The following is a 16,396-nucleotide window of genomic DNA, read 5'->3' as shown; positions in this document are numbered from 1 at the left end:
GAACTCGATCACAGATATAATGGTGGCAACATTTCTTTTTAATAATTTTGTTGAAATTGAGTTATTTTACTTTCTTTTATGATCCAACACAAAACATAATTGGCAGGTGCTCAATATTAAAACTTTGTAAATCTAAGCCTAAAGAAATTCATATTTCAAAAGTGTTACTATTAAATTACTTTCCATCACATATTTAAATAATTATTAACGATAAAACTATAATTTGAACATTGAATGATATTTTATCGTTGTCACATAAATATTGTTCATAAAAAAATATATGTTACGATGTCTGATCCTATAAAACATGAACGAGTTCCTTTAAAAAGAAATGGTTGGTCTAAAAAAATACCCTCCAACAAATTCTGACATTCATTTTTGAAAGGTACTGAATTATCTAACACTGCTATACCTGGGCATTAGACCTTGTTAAAAATAAATTAACAAAACATTGGAACCTGTATGAGATTATCGATCCCAAAGAGGAATCCATCTTCATGGTTGCCTAGCGACCAAGAAAGGCGATGTGTGATTGGCTCAGCGTCCGGTACAGGGTTGGTCTTGGAGAAGTCTATTACCCAGATGCCACATTTCCCACTCTGGTCATACATTACCAGTACAGAGCTGCCAATTAACTGGGAAATGAAGTAGAACAATTTAGTTTGTTAATGGTACCAATTATGGATTCACTATGGCTTGTAATGCAGATTAAATTGTCATTTATCTAGCAAATCAGGGAAGGTTTTATCTTGGCATATAAAATTAATGTCCTGCGTTCAATTTTTGTTTTTTTGTTAGTCAATCAGCAAATGCTTTATTTTTATCGTGATTTGGCAGGTGCCGTGTTTCCTACAATTTTTTATTTAAACCCATCAGCTGCTTCAAATCCTACAATTTTTATGGTGAGTTGTCACCTGCTTTATGTTTCTACAGTTTTATGGTTATTTGTCTGCCGCTTTATATTCCTACCATTTTGTGGCAATTTGGCACTTTCTCAATATTCCTACCTCATGTGACATGAAGAATGAAGATTCCTGGAGTTTGTCCCGAATATCTCTCAATCTCTCAAGCAGAAGACCCTGAATATGCTGACTATTGTGTACGAACCTCGACAGCACGTCATGGATTTGCTCCTTAGTTTTAACACGCTTTAGGTTCGTAGTGGGAGGCTCCCCTGATATCTATAATATGGGCAAGTTAAACATGAAAATACCACATTACTGAAATATGGCAAGCAAAGTACAAAGCATGTTAGATAAAAACACAACAAAGACACAGAATGCATGTCAAACTTGTCTGGGATTTTTTTATTAAGGGATACAACAGAATAATTTTTGATGAATGATTTATGGACTTTGCTTATAGACATGTTCCAAATATCTTTTTTAGTCATGTATACCAAGTTTCATTACAATGTTATTAAAGGTTTGTTGAGTTAGTACCAAGGTTTTAATGTTCTGTTGTTAAAGGGATACTTCAGGATAACTCTTGATGAATTATGGGCCTTGCTTATACACGTGCCATCTGTCAATGGCAACATGTTTACCAAGTTTCATTACAATGTTATTAAAGGTTTTTGAGTTATGACCAAGGTTTTAAATTTTCTGTTGATAAAGGAATACTACAGGATAACTCTTGATGAAAAAATTGTGGGCCTTGCTACAGATGTGCCAACTGACTATGACAACATGTGAGCCAAGTTTCATTTGAACGTCATTACAGGTTTTATAGTAATGACCAAGGGTTTTGAGTTTTCTGTTGATTGAGAGATACAACTGGATAACTCTTGATGATTTATAGGCTTTGCTTATATACATGTGCAAACTGTCTATGGCAACATGTGTGCCAAGTTTCATATGAACGTAATCACAGGTTTTTTTCAGTTATGGCCAAGGTATTAAGTTTTTGAGCTACAACTATGCTGAAGCCAACAATCTCAATGCTAATGAAATACCCAGCTACAACTATGCCGAAGCAAACAATCTCAATGCTTAAGAAATACCCAGCTACAACTATGCCGAAAGCAAACAATCTCAATGCTAAAGAAATACCCAGCTACAACTATGCCGAAGCAAACAATCTCAATGCTAAAGAAATACCCAGCTACAACTATGCCGAAGCCAACAATCTCAATGCTAAAGAAATACCCAGCTACAACTATGCCGAAGCCAACAATCTCAATGCTAAAGAAATACCCAGCTACAACTATGCCGAAGCAAACAATCTCAATGCCAAAGAAATACCCAAACTTATTTTCCATAAAAAACAGGCGGGCTAATAATGGAGATTAGGAGTGAACTAGATAAGAAGCGAATATATCGCAGGTTTTTTATTATGGAATTAAGAAGGATATCACAAATGAATGCTTAATATCTGTAATAAAACTGAGATCAACTTACACGAACAGCCTCTATTCTGAAGCCATAATCTGCCGTTGAGCTTTCCTGTTCCCTGAACTGAAAAAATACGGTATAATTATCTCCCTGGGCTAATAAAAAAATGGTGTAATTATCTCATACTATTACATTTACAAAACACACAGTACCGTACAGTCCCTATTATAAGCACACTCATTGAAATTTCACTTTATACTAGTTCTTGCCATCCACAAATTTACCAGTACACTGGGCTTGCGGGCTTGTTCTGATTTCGACAATTGTGAGCTGTAATGATATAATTTTTTATTAAAGACATCAGACTTATCAGACTAAAATTATTAGAATTTGCAAGTGGAAAGTTCAATTTCTGATAATACATGTACCGTAATATCTAACCAAAATTCATGGTTCACATATTTTGTTGTACATTTATTTATTAGATGGTCCCATAAGTCACAATTCTACAAAGCATAAAGATGCTTGTTGTACACAGACGGCATTGGCAACGAGAAAATATTTTGCAACATAAGACCTTTAACCTAAATAGACAGCAAATGTATTCAGGTTATCTTAGAAATGGCTTGCTTTGCAATTTTTAATTAATGTTTATCATAATAATATTATTTAATACAAATGATTATCTTTTGGGTTATCAAAACTTGATAATATCTCAATTGTGTGATATAGCACCTGGTTGTATTTTAATTTTGTAATATTGAACATATATGTACTGTTATTGTATCCCAGTTTAGTGATATCACAAGTGCATGTATTTCATTTTGTGAGGGTGTTAATGATTACTTCAGAGGTATGTGATATAATATTATGTGTATGCACTTAGTTTTGTGGTATCTTACCTGTACATATCTCAGTTTCGTAATGTTATACCACCCAGTATCTCAGTTCCTGTGCTAGCATACCTTCATATATCTCAGTTTTGTGATAGCATACCTGCTACATATATCTCAATTTTGTGATAGGATTACCTGCATATATCTCAGTTTTGTGACAGCATACCTGCTACATATATATCAGTTTTGTGTTAGCATTACCTGCATTGCAGCATATATCTCAGTTTTGTGATAGCATACCTGGTACATATTTCTCCCTTTTGTGATAGCATTACCTGCATATATCTCAGTTTTGTGATAGCATACCTGCTTCATATATCTCAGTTTTGTGTTAGCATTACCTGCATATATCTCAGTTTTTTGATAGCATACCTGCTATATATTTCTCCTTTTTGTGATAGCATTACCTGCATATTTCTCAGTTTTGTGATAGCATACCTGCTACATATTTCTTAGTTTTGTGATAGCAATACCTGCATATATCTCAGTTTTTTTTATAGCATACCAGATACATATATCTCAATTTTGTGATAGCAATACCAGCATATATCTCAGTTTTGTGGTAGCATACCTGCTACATATTTCTCCCTTTTGAGATAGCATTACCTGCATATATCTCAGTGTTGTGATAGCATACCTGCTACATATTTCTCCCTTTTGTGATAGCATTACCTGCATATATTTCGGTTTTGTTAAAGCTTACCTGCTACATATTTCTCCCTTTTGTGATAGCATTACCCGCATATATCTCAGTTTTGTGATAGCATACCTGCTACATTTATCTCAGGTTTGTGATATCATACCTGCATAAATCCAAGCTATAAATGTGATAGGATTACATGCATTCATCTCAGTTTTGTGATAGCCTATCTGCTACATTTATCTCAGGTTTGTGATATCATACCTGCATATATCCCAGCTTTAAATGTGATAGCATTACATGCATACATCTCAGTTTTGTGATAGCATACCTGCATATATCTCAGTTTTGTAATGCTCTGCAGACGTTTTTCCTCTGCAGTCGGTGCGTCTGGATCCAGAGCCACCATTTTATCATAGAGATCTTTTCGCTGCGTAGAATTCATAACCTCTGCTTCCAGGAATGTTCTGAAGAAGAAATCACTACTTCAGAGAAATGGTAATAAAACTGTACATCTCCGGTTTCTTTGTATTTCTTTTCTCCCCAAAGTACAATTCAAATGAACTACTGTGAAATGCAAAATCAATGCCTTCTCAGAATAAGCAAGCTTAGCACTACAAATATTAGTTTCATGAAGTTCAAGCACCTTTTCAGGAGATCATTTTATAACAATGAAAGCTGAATCTTATTGATTAACATTACCTGAGAAAAAATATGCCAATAATAAACTAGTATAAATAATTGTGAATACTTATATGAAAAACTACAGAAACAAGCTCAGAAGCAAAAAGTTTAAACATAAATCCAGTTTAATGGCACTGGGTAAACGTCAAAGACATAGAACACACAAAAAAAAAATCACAAACAAGAAACATGGAAAATTTACAGCACAAAACTCCACAAACACTAATTTTACCTTGAAAGATTGAAAATTTGGTCAATTCAAGTTGGATTTCAATTATTATAATCATAAGAACAAAAATACAAACCGCCATAGCTTAATCTGTTATGAATTTTCAGTCTTTTATTTTACATATTAAAAATTATCAGTAATTAATAAGTAAGGAATACCCATTAAAAAACATTACTACAAAATATGGTTGGAGTCACCAAGCAAAAAAACCATAACATTATCGCCATATGCACAGCTTAATATATTATTGTACATTGAATGATTTAAAGCTGCACTCTCACAGATGGACCGTTTTAACACCTTTTTTTTTTTAGACTTAGAGCCAATTTTTGCGTAAATGTCTAAGAACCAGTGATATAAGACTGCTGACAAAAGATCTAATCGCAGTTTTTCATATTTACAATAAAAAAATTAATGGTTTATGGCTAAAAGCATTACTAACACTTTAAGAGAAATGCATTAAACATCATGTTTTGAACATAATTATAAAGACCTGAGATCTGATTTTTTGTAAGCAGTGTTATATCACTGGTTTCCATTTAATTTTGCAAGAATTGGATCATGACACTCCAAGACAAAAAAAATAAAAATGTCAAAACGCTCAATCTGAGAATGCAGCTTTAATATATTATTGTACATTAAATGCTTTACGACAAAATACACAAGTTAACTTTGTGTGGGCAGAGAATGGCATTTCTGAAACAATCTGTCAAGCTCACAAATATGGGGGTTCTGACATTTTGTTTAATGTCATACATTTTTCTCTGACAAGAATTACTGTTTTGTCATTTGCGTGCCATTTACAGTTTATTTATTGACGATCATTTCAGTCCAACAACTTTCACCGACACAAAAACATAGCAAATTAAGTTGCCAACAAGTAATAACCACTTATTACGTTTACATACTTTTTGTGTGTGTTATTTATAATTAATATTCCTGAATCAGCAATATGGTGAACAATTTCCGTGTGACCAAAAACTAGACAATTATAAACACAGTTATAACAAATAACAACAATACAGAGTTTGCATAATCCAGATATTACAAAAAAATATATTGCTTAGATTGCACAAAATTTCTGTATTACAAATCACTGAGGCTTCAAGAGGAGCAGTATTTGAATAGAACTTCTCAAGTCATTTCTTAACTTTAGCAGTGGTCGAAATTAACTCAAGCCTGCGTTAGCCCTGCACTGGTCAATTGTTTTCTGGGCTTGCTTGAATTCTTTAAGTTTTATATCAGCAGGGCTTGTTGAATTTTTTTATGCCAAGCACCTGGCTTGTTGAATTTTTTTATGCCAAGCACCTGTTTCAAAATTCGGGCTTGTTTATTCAAAAATTTAATTTCAATGACTGCTTTAGTCGACTTTGTGAAATTATTTCAGACAAAAGTTAATACAAGTTCGTGTTTTTAACATAAAATTATGTTGTTTTTTAATAAAATAAACTGATGTAAAATCAGAAGAAAGAAATAATTGAATAATTATATTATATCGTTTTTAGACTGCAATTAATCACAATCTTGGAAAATAACTGCATAGTATCTTCAATACATTTTGGAAGAATTTTCCCAGTGGGATCCCAGTTTGGTGAATCATATAAACACCAAAGCTAAAGGGCAGAGTGTACCATACCTATAAGTGCCTATTTTAGTGTCCATTATGTTGGGATCTGTACAATGCTGCAACAAATCCTCAGTCTAAATTATTATACCTCACTCTTTTTATTAATTATACAGTATGTAGCAAAACTTCAGTGGGCAACAATTTTCACTGTTGTCTCGCAATGTTACCCGCTTAAGCGCAGTGTTACCCTGTAGTGCACTGTAACGCCCTATCGCACTGTTACCAGCTAGCGCAGTGTTACCCTGTAGTGCACTGTAACGCCCTATTGCAATGTTACCCGCTAGCGCAGTGTTACCCTGTAGTGCACTGTAACACCCTATCGCACTGTTACCCGCTAGCGCAGTGTTACCCTGTAGTGCAATGTAACGCCCTATCGCACTGTTACCCGCTAGCGCAGTGTTACCCTGTAGTGCACTGTAACGCCCTATCACACTGTTACCCGCTAGCACAGTGTTACCCTGTAGTGCACTGTAACGCCCTATCGCACTGATACCCGCTAGCGCAGTGTTACCCTGTAGTGCACTGTAACACCCTATCGCACTGTTACCCGCTAGCGCAGTGTTACCCTGTAGTGCACTGTAACGCCCTATCGCACTATTGGCAGCAACGCACTGTCACCCTCTGACATCATCGTACTATGTGATACTAGGTTTACTTTGTCCTCTGTGCCATATAGGTGCTTTGTTTATATTTACGTATCAGACGACAATGGTGAGGTTTGCAACAATGATTTTTAAGAAAATCATAAAGTAAGTTTTGTTCAGTATATCCAGTAGTAAAATACTTATTGCCCTCCTTTAGGAGAACACTGTGCATCTTGTCGACCCTCGGCAACAGTCGATCTCGGCTAAAGCTTAGTCTGACAGTGTTGAATTAGGGTAACAAAATGCTCTGTTCTCCACAAGGGGGGGATATTGATATATGATATACGTACGGACATCCTTACTGCGTGCTTCTAATACTTAGACAGCATTAATTAACCCGTTTGCATGCTGGGTAAATTGTCGTCTGCTCAAAAATGTCGTCTGCTTTATTCTAAATTTCTTTCAATTTACTTAAAACTTTGGGGATATATTGACTGAGTGGCAAACAGCTTGGAACCTGACCAGGCGCCGAGTTACTCGGTGCCTGGTCTGGTTCCAAGCTGTTTGCAAAGCCTTTAAAATCGCCATCAGCAGCCTAAGGGTTAACATACATGCTAAGGACAAGACCAATAGACCATACCTAGTCCCCATTTTTATGTCCATTATGTTGGGGTCGGTAAAATGCTGCAATAAATCCTCTATCTCAATAAAATCTGAAACTGCGGTTAAGGAAATTACAAGAAACATACAGCTTAGTTTTTAGGGATGTGATTTATGGTGAACATTAAAGAATAGGTTAGATTCTTGCTATCAAAAACACCCATGGATTCATCATGAAGGATCTGTTAACTTTTTGCCCTTAAAAAACACACAAGCTTATAATAAGTTCTCATTAATTTCTATTAGAAAAAATATGACAATAATTATGCACTTTTTGAAAGACACAAGCTTATTTTAGATAGATCTCATTAGTTTTTATAAGAAAAAAATAATAATGATAAACATGGACCTCAAGAAGATTTATCATTAAGATTGGTTTGACACTTAATGAAAAAATAAATACTAAAAAAGATCATATTTCCAGAAATATAATTATCAGTTTTGTGACAGATATTTTGCATCATAAAAGTCAACATCTCAGATAGTGACAGATATTTTGACTAAGCTTAAAGAGACTTATTCACATTCAGCAGGTCAGACATCAAAAACATTTATTTCATGTGAAATGTGAATAAAATGCTTGTTTCAATGTTAAAGCTGCTGCCTCTCACAGATTGAACATTTTGACAACTTGTTTTATTTTTTGTCTTGGAACGAGCCAATTTTTGCGAAAATCCATGGAAACCAGATATATAAGACTGCTGACAAAAAATAGAATTGCAGATTTTTATATTTTAAAGTTTAAAAATTGATGTTTTATGCATTTTTCCTAAACCGTAAGTAACAGTTTAAGCCATTTATCATTAATTTTAGAACGGAAATATGAAAATGTATGATCTGATCTTTTGTCAGCAAACTTGATTATATTACTGGTTAGCAGATATTTATGCAAACAAAAAATAAAAAAGTTGTAAAAATGATATATCTGTGAGAGTGCAGCTTTAAAACATCATCAAAAGTTCAAATCAGAGCTATATGTTAATAACCACAAAAAAAGTGACAGAAAATGTTAAACTTCTATTTTGCCGGAAAGTGCTGGTAATGATATTTAAAAAGCATGATTTTAGGCTTGGAGTTACCAAATTGTTGTTTGGTGTTTGTTCATGAAAGTCAACAAAATAACACAATTTCAAAAATGTTTCCAACATAAATCTGTCAGTTTATATAATGTGACAGTTCTGGAAATTATCTTCATTTTTATCCCCAAGAAAAAAACAATCAAGGTATCAAAGAAAGATCTATAGGCTTAGAGGACATCACTGACTTTGAATGATGTCATTGCTCTGAAAATAAGTGGATTTTTTATGTCATCAGATAAGCCTAGAACTAGAAGGACAGATTTATATTTATGCAGAACTTCATCTTCAAACAGTCACATATTCATTAACTTCCTTATTGGAATGGAAAATCAAATAAAAGGCTTATTAAATGAATAAAACCAAAGTTTGTATGCAAATAAAAAAAATAACATATATTTTTATACCTAGTATAAAACTTAAATATACAAATCAAGCCTGCACAGTGAATATGATCAGGTACCGTATATGTTCTATTAAACGTGCATGCCCTTATAGACACGCCGGGGGTCTTTTTTGTGTCTACTCTCTGATTCTGTGACAATAACAAGGCTATAGCCTCAACTCTTAACTCCAAAAATGCATTTTTTCCCGATGAAATGCATTCCATCCGCGACATTTTGAGCCACTTGTTCAGGATGGTGGCGTCATCCATAAAATCAGGTAGGCTAGATCATATGTCATAGATATTATTTTTTCTATTCAGGACCACTTAACTGTAGTTTCCATGGTATAAAGAAGGCATTTCTTCATCAAGATTTGCTTCCCCCATTTCACAAAATTAATGGCTTTTTATAACTCAGCCTTATATATTAGTGTAAACACCTTCAGGGATGTGATTCACCTGGCAGCTGTAGGTTTGAAACCATTTTCCAATGATATGAATTAGCGCTGACCCAGAAGTAAAACAGGCTTTTAAGAATTAATAAGTGTTCTTCTGGCTTCAAATTTGAGAGCCATTGAAATCAAAAGGATACATTCTGAGTTGTATTCAACTTCCCTGTAGAAGATGGGAACAACGTCGTGGGCAGGGTCCTCCATTAACGCCTCGTACGCCTCTGCCTCGTTGTTGTCCTTTGTGTAACGTTTCTTCCATATTGTGTTGGGTCCAGCTGGCGCAAATCCTCCTGCGGAAAAATACAAAACATTAGTGAATATGGCCCCAGGTGTACAAATCAATTCTAGTTTACCCAAAATGGTAAATGCTTAAGTTTCGAAATCAGGGATTAAGATTTGAAGGCTTAACGGGCTTGTGTAATACATATAAGTAAAAGGTTTTAATTATAACATTTGCATTTAGAATGCTGGAAAATGGTTCAGAATCTTCATAACTGCTATCTTAAACCCTTAAAACCCAAAGCAGAACGGGGCTACGACCTTAAATGAAGTTATCTGTGACCAAATTTATAAAAAGAATAAATAATAGGGCATATTACACAAAAACAATACTAGCCGCAATATTTTTTGTCATTGCCAATGTTTGTATTAAGTTTTGGCCAAATTGAAAGATTTAGAATGATAACAGTATTAATGATGAAGACACTAACAGTCCATGTAAAGCTTTCGACAATTTACCATGAATTACTAGGCAAGTTGCTGCACTGGGTTGACCCACCATCTTATCGCAGTGTTTCATTTTCTCATTATCGCCCCACATAGAGCTATGAACATTTTCCCATGAAATACTTTATAAAATCTAACATTACCTGGGTGACCGGCCAGCTGTTATTAAGTAGTGTTTTGTTTCTTCATTATCGCCCCACATTAATGATGAAGATACAAAGGCTCAACATAGAGCTATGGACAATTTACCATGAAAATACTTTATAAAATCTAACCTTACCTGGGAGACCGGCCAGCTGTATTCAAGTGTTTCATTTCTTCATTATCGCCTCACATTGATGATGAAGATACAAAGACTACACATAGAGCTATAAACAATTCACCATGAAAATACTTTATAAAATCTAACAGTACCAGGGTGACCGGCCAGCTGTATCCATGTGTTTTTCCGATTCTTCAATATCGCCTCGCTGGCTGGGGCAGTCAGGTCAAGAGCGGTCTGTAAATCAAACACACAAGATTTATCATAAATATTGTAAAAATAACATGCACAAGGGCATCTATTAGTAGTTGGACATTCATAATTATATGGCAGATTCGCAAAACCTGTCTGCCCACCAGCAAACTTAAGGCTAGTCCAATATGACTGGTACAAAAATTGGAAAATTTCTTTCACACATAAATATTAAACAAAAAAAATTGGAAAATTTGTTTTTTAGCTGGTTGGAAGTCTTTCGCGATATCTGTATGATATACATGTATATCATCAAAAGTTGAATGAGTTAAGTGTGCTTGAAAAACAATTGATGATGACTTTGTGTATGCTATATTTGAAAATGGATCATAATCATGACAATATTTCAATAGGTTTCATTGTTATATTAATGAGGACTTTACAATGTCAACCACATGTACTTGAAAGATATTTATAAATACTGTTTTATACAATTATTCACTTCCTTCTTTTAAAATTGATAGTTTAAAAAACAAAAACCTGAGTCTTAAAAGTCGTGTGAACAGACTTGGTAAAATTGTTTGTTTCATCTGAAAGATGCACTCTTACTCCCACATAAGATTAACCACAATTAAAACAATTGTTTTAATGTAACCAAAAAGGATGAATAAATGTCAAAAACAATGGTTCTTATGATGGATACCAAGTTTAATTTCAAGAAAGGTGCAGAAAACACAGTGTTTCTACCTTATGAGCTGATAGTAGATCACAGTAAGCCACTTATCATTTAATATTTTTGCATTTCAGCTCTTATTAATACACGGTTACAATCTTGTTATCAGTAATTAATAGTTTCCATAAATTCATTATTTAGTAACTAAGTAGTTAAAGGTTTATCACTCAAAATCTATATTTGTTATACATGTGTATTTATTGATTTTGAATAAGACTGTCACTTTCACACGATCATAAGTTTAAATTCAACGATCATTACAAAAATCACAGTTTCACCATGGTAATTAATTTAACGATCTGTTTTAATTTAAGTATTGAAATTGTTTGGTTTAAAAGGAAATAAATCACACCACTATATACATATATCAGAATGAAAATCGTGATAATTATTTGAATACAATGGAAAAAAATCATGCTTTTTTGCCGATCATCTGTGAATAAGTTATTTTAAGAATTTATTGCTGAAACATAAAAGCAAGCAGAGAAGAAAATTCACACGAAAAATAGAAACATCGATGAAACTGCCATTTACAACATCAATATAAGGCCAAAAAGAAAAAAAAGGTTTTGGTTGGGGTTACGTACAACCTGTCAAAAACAGGTAGGGTATACTGGTAGTTTAAAAAAAATAAAATAATATAAAATTAAGGCTTTATATAAAATAAGAAAGTTATTTACATCATTGGAAAATGTGTTTAAGTAATTTTCTGTAGTATAAAAGCTTTTTAAACTACGTTTTAAAACAAACTTAAAAATATTTATTTTTTAGATTTTCATTTGTTTTTACCAACTGACTATAAAAACGACAGTGTTGGCGCCTTTTTCGTAGGTAGGGTCGGGTGACCTGATGGTTTTTTTTTCAGTCCTAACAATATTCTTACAATAAAATAAGTCTATTCTTTTAAAACAACAGGAAGCTTATTAAACCTGCTATTATTTCTTGTAAGGTCATGTTTTGATGATGCACCATAATTGCCTTCTACTGTAAACACTTCCTTCTAATGATATAAACAATATTAATAATATACATCATTATTTTCAAGCCCTCTAGGGTTTTCACGATATCTTAGTATCGATTTTAATTATAGCTTAAAAATAATTAAGCTTAATTATTAAAGCTGCACTCTCACGGATTGAACATTTTGACAAGTTTTTTTATTTTGTGTCTTTGAACGAGCAAATTTATTTGAAAATATATGTAAACCATTGATATAAGACAGCTGACAAAAAAATTAGTCACAGATTTTTCTATTTAAGTTCAAAAATTGATGTTTCGTTATGCATTTTTCTTAAAATGTTTAAGTAACGCTTTAAGCCATAAAACATTAGTTTTCAAACAGAAATCTGCGATGTAATATTTTGTCAGCAGTCTTTTATCACTGGTTTGCAGATATTTGCACAAAAATTGCTCATTCCCAGACAATAAATAAAAAAAGTTGTTAAAACAGTAAATCTGTGAGAGTGCAGCTTAAAAAAGATTTGATTATTTTTTTACTTGAGAATTTCAAAAACATAACATACTCGAGCAAAAAAACACATGCAACAACGTCGTGCTTAAATATCAACATTTCAAAACAAGTATTTCTATCTAAGTCACAACTATTTTACATATTTTGAAAATATATCAAAAGTCTTACCTTAAGCCTTAGATATGTTAAGTTAAAATGATATTCATCAATCATTTACTAGGTCAAAAACATATATTTGATACTGTTATTAGATGGGACTCAGCATAAAAAGCTGCAAATTTTACCTTAATTCCATTTTTTAAATCTTTTCTAAAGATTTTAACAAATTTGTGATTACATTGAATGAACATGGATTTGATCACGTACATTATCAAACCGAATATACCCTTATCTGAAATATGGCTTCAGTCGTATTTGTGACGTACAGTACGTATGAATGATTCATACGATTATTGTTCGGTGGCAATACTCTGTTACATTGTAAAACAACAGAATGAGACTTAACACATAAGAGCTGCCTACACAATTGCACTATAAGATTAAAGATGCACTCTTACTCCCTAATAAAATGTACCGCAATTAATGGAGTTGTTTTTAATTTACCGAAAAAGATAAATAACATTGAAACCAATGGTTCTTATTAAGGAAGAAAGATGCAGAAATCACCTTATGACACAATAGTTATGCACCAGTCAATTGTAACCTTTTCCTTTCCGGGTGGCCCCGCAGGGCCGGGTGACCGCGGTGGTTTTGTCTTAGCGCCAAATTTATCGGAGATTGGGCCTTATATTGAGTCTCTGGGGTGCGGGGGCATTTGGCTGGGGTTTTACTATCAGTTCGTCCCTCAGGGCGGGGATTTTACCCAGGGTTGGCTGGACCGAAAGTCAAAGTCCCCGCTATTCCCCGGACCTGGGGGGGCCATCACTTGTTACAATTGACTGGTGCATTATAATCACTGTAAATCTTTTAAGACCCACCAGTTCTTAATATTTGTTTTCAGCTTATATAATATTAAATACACAGTTACAATCTTGTTATCATGCAGTAATTGATATTTTCCATAAATGCATTATTTTAAATAGTTAAAGTAGTTTTATGACTCAAAGTTTATGTTTGTTATACATGTATATATATATATGTATTGATTTTAATTAAGACTGACACTTTAAATTACTGATTTATAAAATCAGGTTATTGATCTACTTCCTTCCAAAAACTTGAAGAAGACAACTTAATGGCTACTAATAGTACGGCTAAAGAACATGCAATCCTGCCATTATACATTATTTAGGCTTGTAAAGTACAAAATACTAACTGATGTTTTGATGGACATCAGCATCGTGAATCGATATGTCTTGAATGCCAAGCATCATAATTATGTGCCCCATTATATTCTAAACAGTATAATTATATAATTATTGTCAAATAATTAGGATGTCCCTATTGTTGTCGATCATTATTTTGATTAACATGTACTTTAGTAAGGTGGACTTTGTATGAACATTAAAAAAAATCCACTTATATATATATAATGTGGAATAGATAATATACCACAAACAATAAATAATTTCGAATTTGGTAGCAGAGTTATTGGCTTAGAATATTTTTTTAAATTGATATTTTTCGGTTATATGCCAATTATGTCTGAAGACTAATTCAATGTGAGTTGTACCTCACATCTCATAAATAATTCTGAACAAACTGTACCTTCTTTTTCCGAAACTTTTGAAGGCCTTTGAAGCAATTCCACATTTTCGGCTCTCTATTCACACCCATAATTCTTAATAACAGATTAATACATCAACTGACTCCTCTGAAGTTCATATTGCATAATTGAATAATCCATTATGATATTTGTCACTGATAATAAATCACGATCGATACCTTAATGATGGCTCTAATGACTAAATGGTTAACACAATCAATCAATCAAAGTTATTACCTTTAATAATGGCACTAAACAATTAACACAAATTATTTTAATCCATCAGACTTGCCAACTATAAAAGTCTGTTGGCATGGTTATCCGAAATGAATGATTTATTCCACTAAATCGTTCAACAGATTGCGGAATGTGACAGTTGGCTTACAGCTATTATAGAGCAGCATTCCACAATTTCTCTGTGTAATAAATATGTGCCCTATTTGTTTTAACATTTATCTATTTATTATGTTTCTTTTTTATCTAAATTATCTTCCGCAATACTTATAAGCAGCTGTAAACTTTTTTAACTCAACGTGCAGTATTTACCATACGTGACATTTCTTAACTCTTTAGATGTTTAAAAAGTAGTATTATAAATCTTCTTTTTAAGATGTCACATCCATCCACTATCTTCATATGAATTTTTTTTGTAACAGAATATTTATAAGTTGACTTATTCTGAAGATTTAACATAACTTAAGCGATATATCAAATTCATTATATCCAAAAATATTACCCCCGAACAGTGTTTCATATATAAATTTCCATCTTTAATGCTTTTGCATAAAATATAGTCATGACATTTAATCCATGCTTCAAAGAGTCTTTAAACATCCCGTTTAGTTTATAACTTGTAACCATGCACTATCCAATTCGACACTACCGTAAGATGCACAAATACTAACGCTTAACCTATCCTTCCTGTTTGAATGATGTAAATACAATCCACATATAAAAAGGAAGATCAACTCAGTACATTATTAATTGTAACCACAAAGTTTGGGTGAATATAACAAAAATTGAAACTCCTATAATTAATGCACCTGCATTAACATATTACTAAACTATTACGGTATTACAACGTAGTCAATTATCTACTGCAATAAAACAATAACAAACTGTGGTTTTATACACCTAATCATGGTTTTATCAGCTGTATTACATCATGAATTAATTTGTAGAAGTACATATCTAAGTCAAACATAAATAATCATGTCACATTTCTACACTATTACGCATCTCACTAAGTACAGTAAATAAATGAGAAGTACTCCACATACTGGTATTCACAGTTAAGTGTACTTAAAGCTGATAATATTCACAATGTTTTGTGTGTTTACTTAATTCATTTGTAAACAGCTGTCATAGCATGACATTATAAGCTCATATTTTATGATTTAGAAAAAAATAGTTTATGCATATCAAATTGGATTGAGTTTTGACATTTTTTTTAGTTTTTGACTGGGAATCAGCTAGTTTTTGTATCAATGCCTTCAATTCAGTAATATAAGGTAACTCGCAATATAGCAGATCTGAATTGTTGAAAAAAACTGCCGAAAATTTCATTTTTATTAATTTGAGCGTTTAAAAAAGTAACACTTTTAGCTATAAAACATAACTTTTCAAATGTAAATATAGGCAGCTCTATCCAAGGTTCTATAGGCTACTTTCAACTAAGTCAAGGGCCAGAACTCTTCTCCAACTAGAGGCTGCTCTATCAAAGGTTCTACAGGCTAAGTCA

General features: G+C 32.9%; 1 protein-coding gene across 1 annotated transcript in view; it reads right to left on the bottom strand.

Annotated features, from left to right (window-relative positions):
- LOC128240591 (inositol-trisphosphate 3-kinase homolog) overlaps positions 1–16,396 on the bottom strand; it is a 34,617-nt gene that overhangs the window by 7,368 nt on the left and 10,853 nt on the right. The window contains exons 3-9 of the mRNA XM_052957290.1: positions 10,707–10,791; positions 9,707–9,856; positions 7,634–7,706; positions 4,201–4,336; positions 2,400–2,456; positions 1,008–1,181; positions 459–635 (exon numbers count right to left, since the gene is read on the bottom strand). Coding sequence (XP_052813250.1) covers positions 459–635; positions 1,008–1,181; positions 2,400–2,456; positions 4,201–4,336; positions 7,634–7,706; positions 9,707–9,856; positions 10,707–10,791 — 852 coding nt within the window. The remainder of the gene's footprint in view (positions 1–458; positions 636–1,007; positions 1,182–2,399; positions 2,457–4,200; positions 4,337–7,633; positions 7,707–9,706; positions 9,857–10,706; positions 10,792–16,396) is intronic.

The sequence above is a fragment of the Mya arenaria genome, chromosome 7 (assembly GCF_026914265.1).
Source record: "Mya arenaria isolate MELC-2E11 chromosome 7, ASM2691426v1".
Lineage (NCBI taxonomy): Eukaryota > Metazoa > Mollusca > Bivalvia > Myida > Myidae > Mya > Mya arenaria.
The sequence above is the reverse complement of the archived record's forward strand: the minus strand, read 5'-3'. Positions and strand labels throughout refer to the sequence as shown.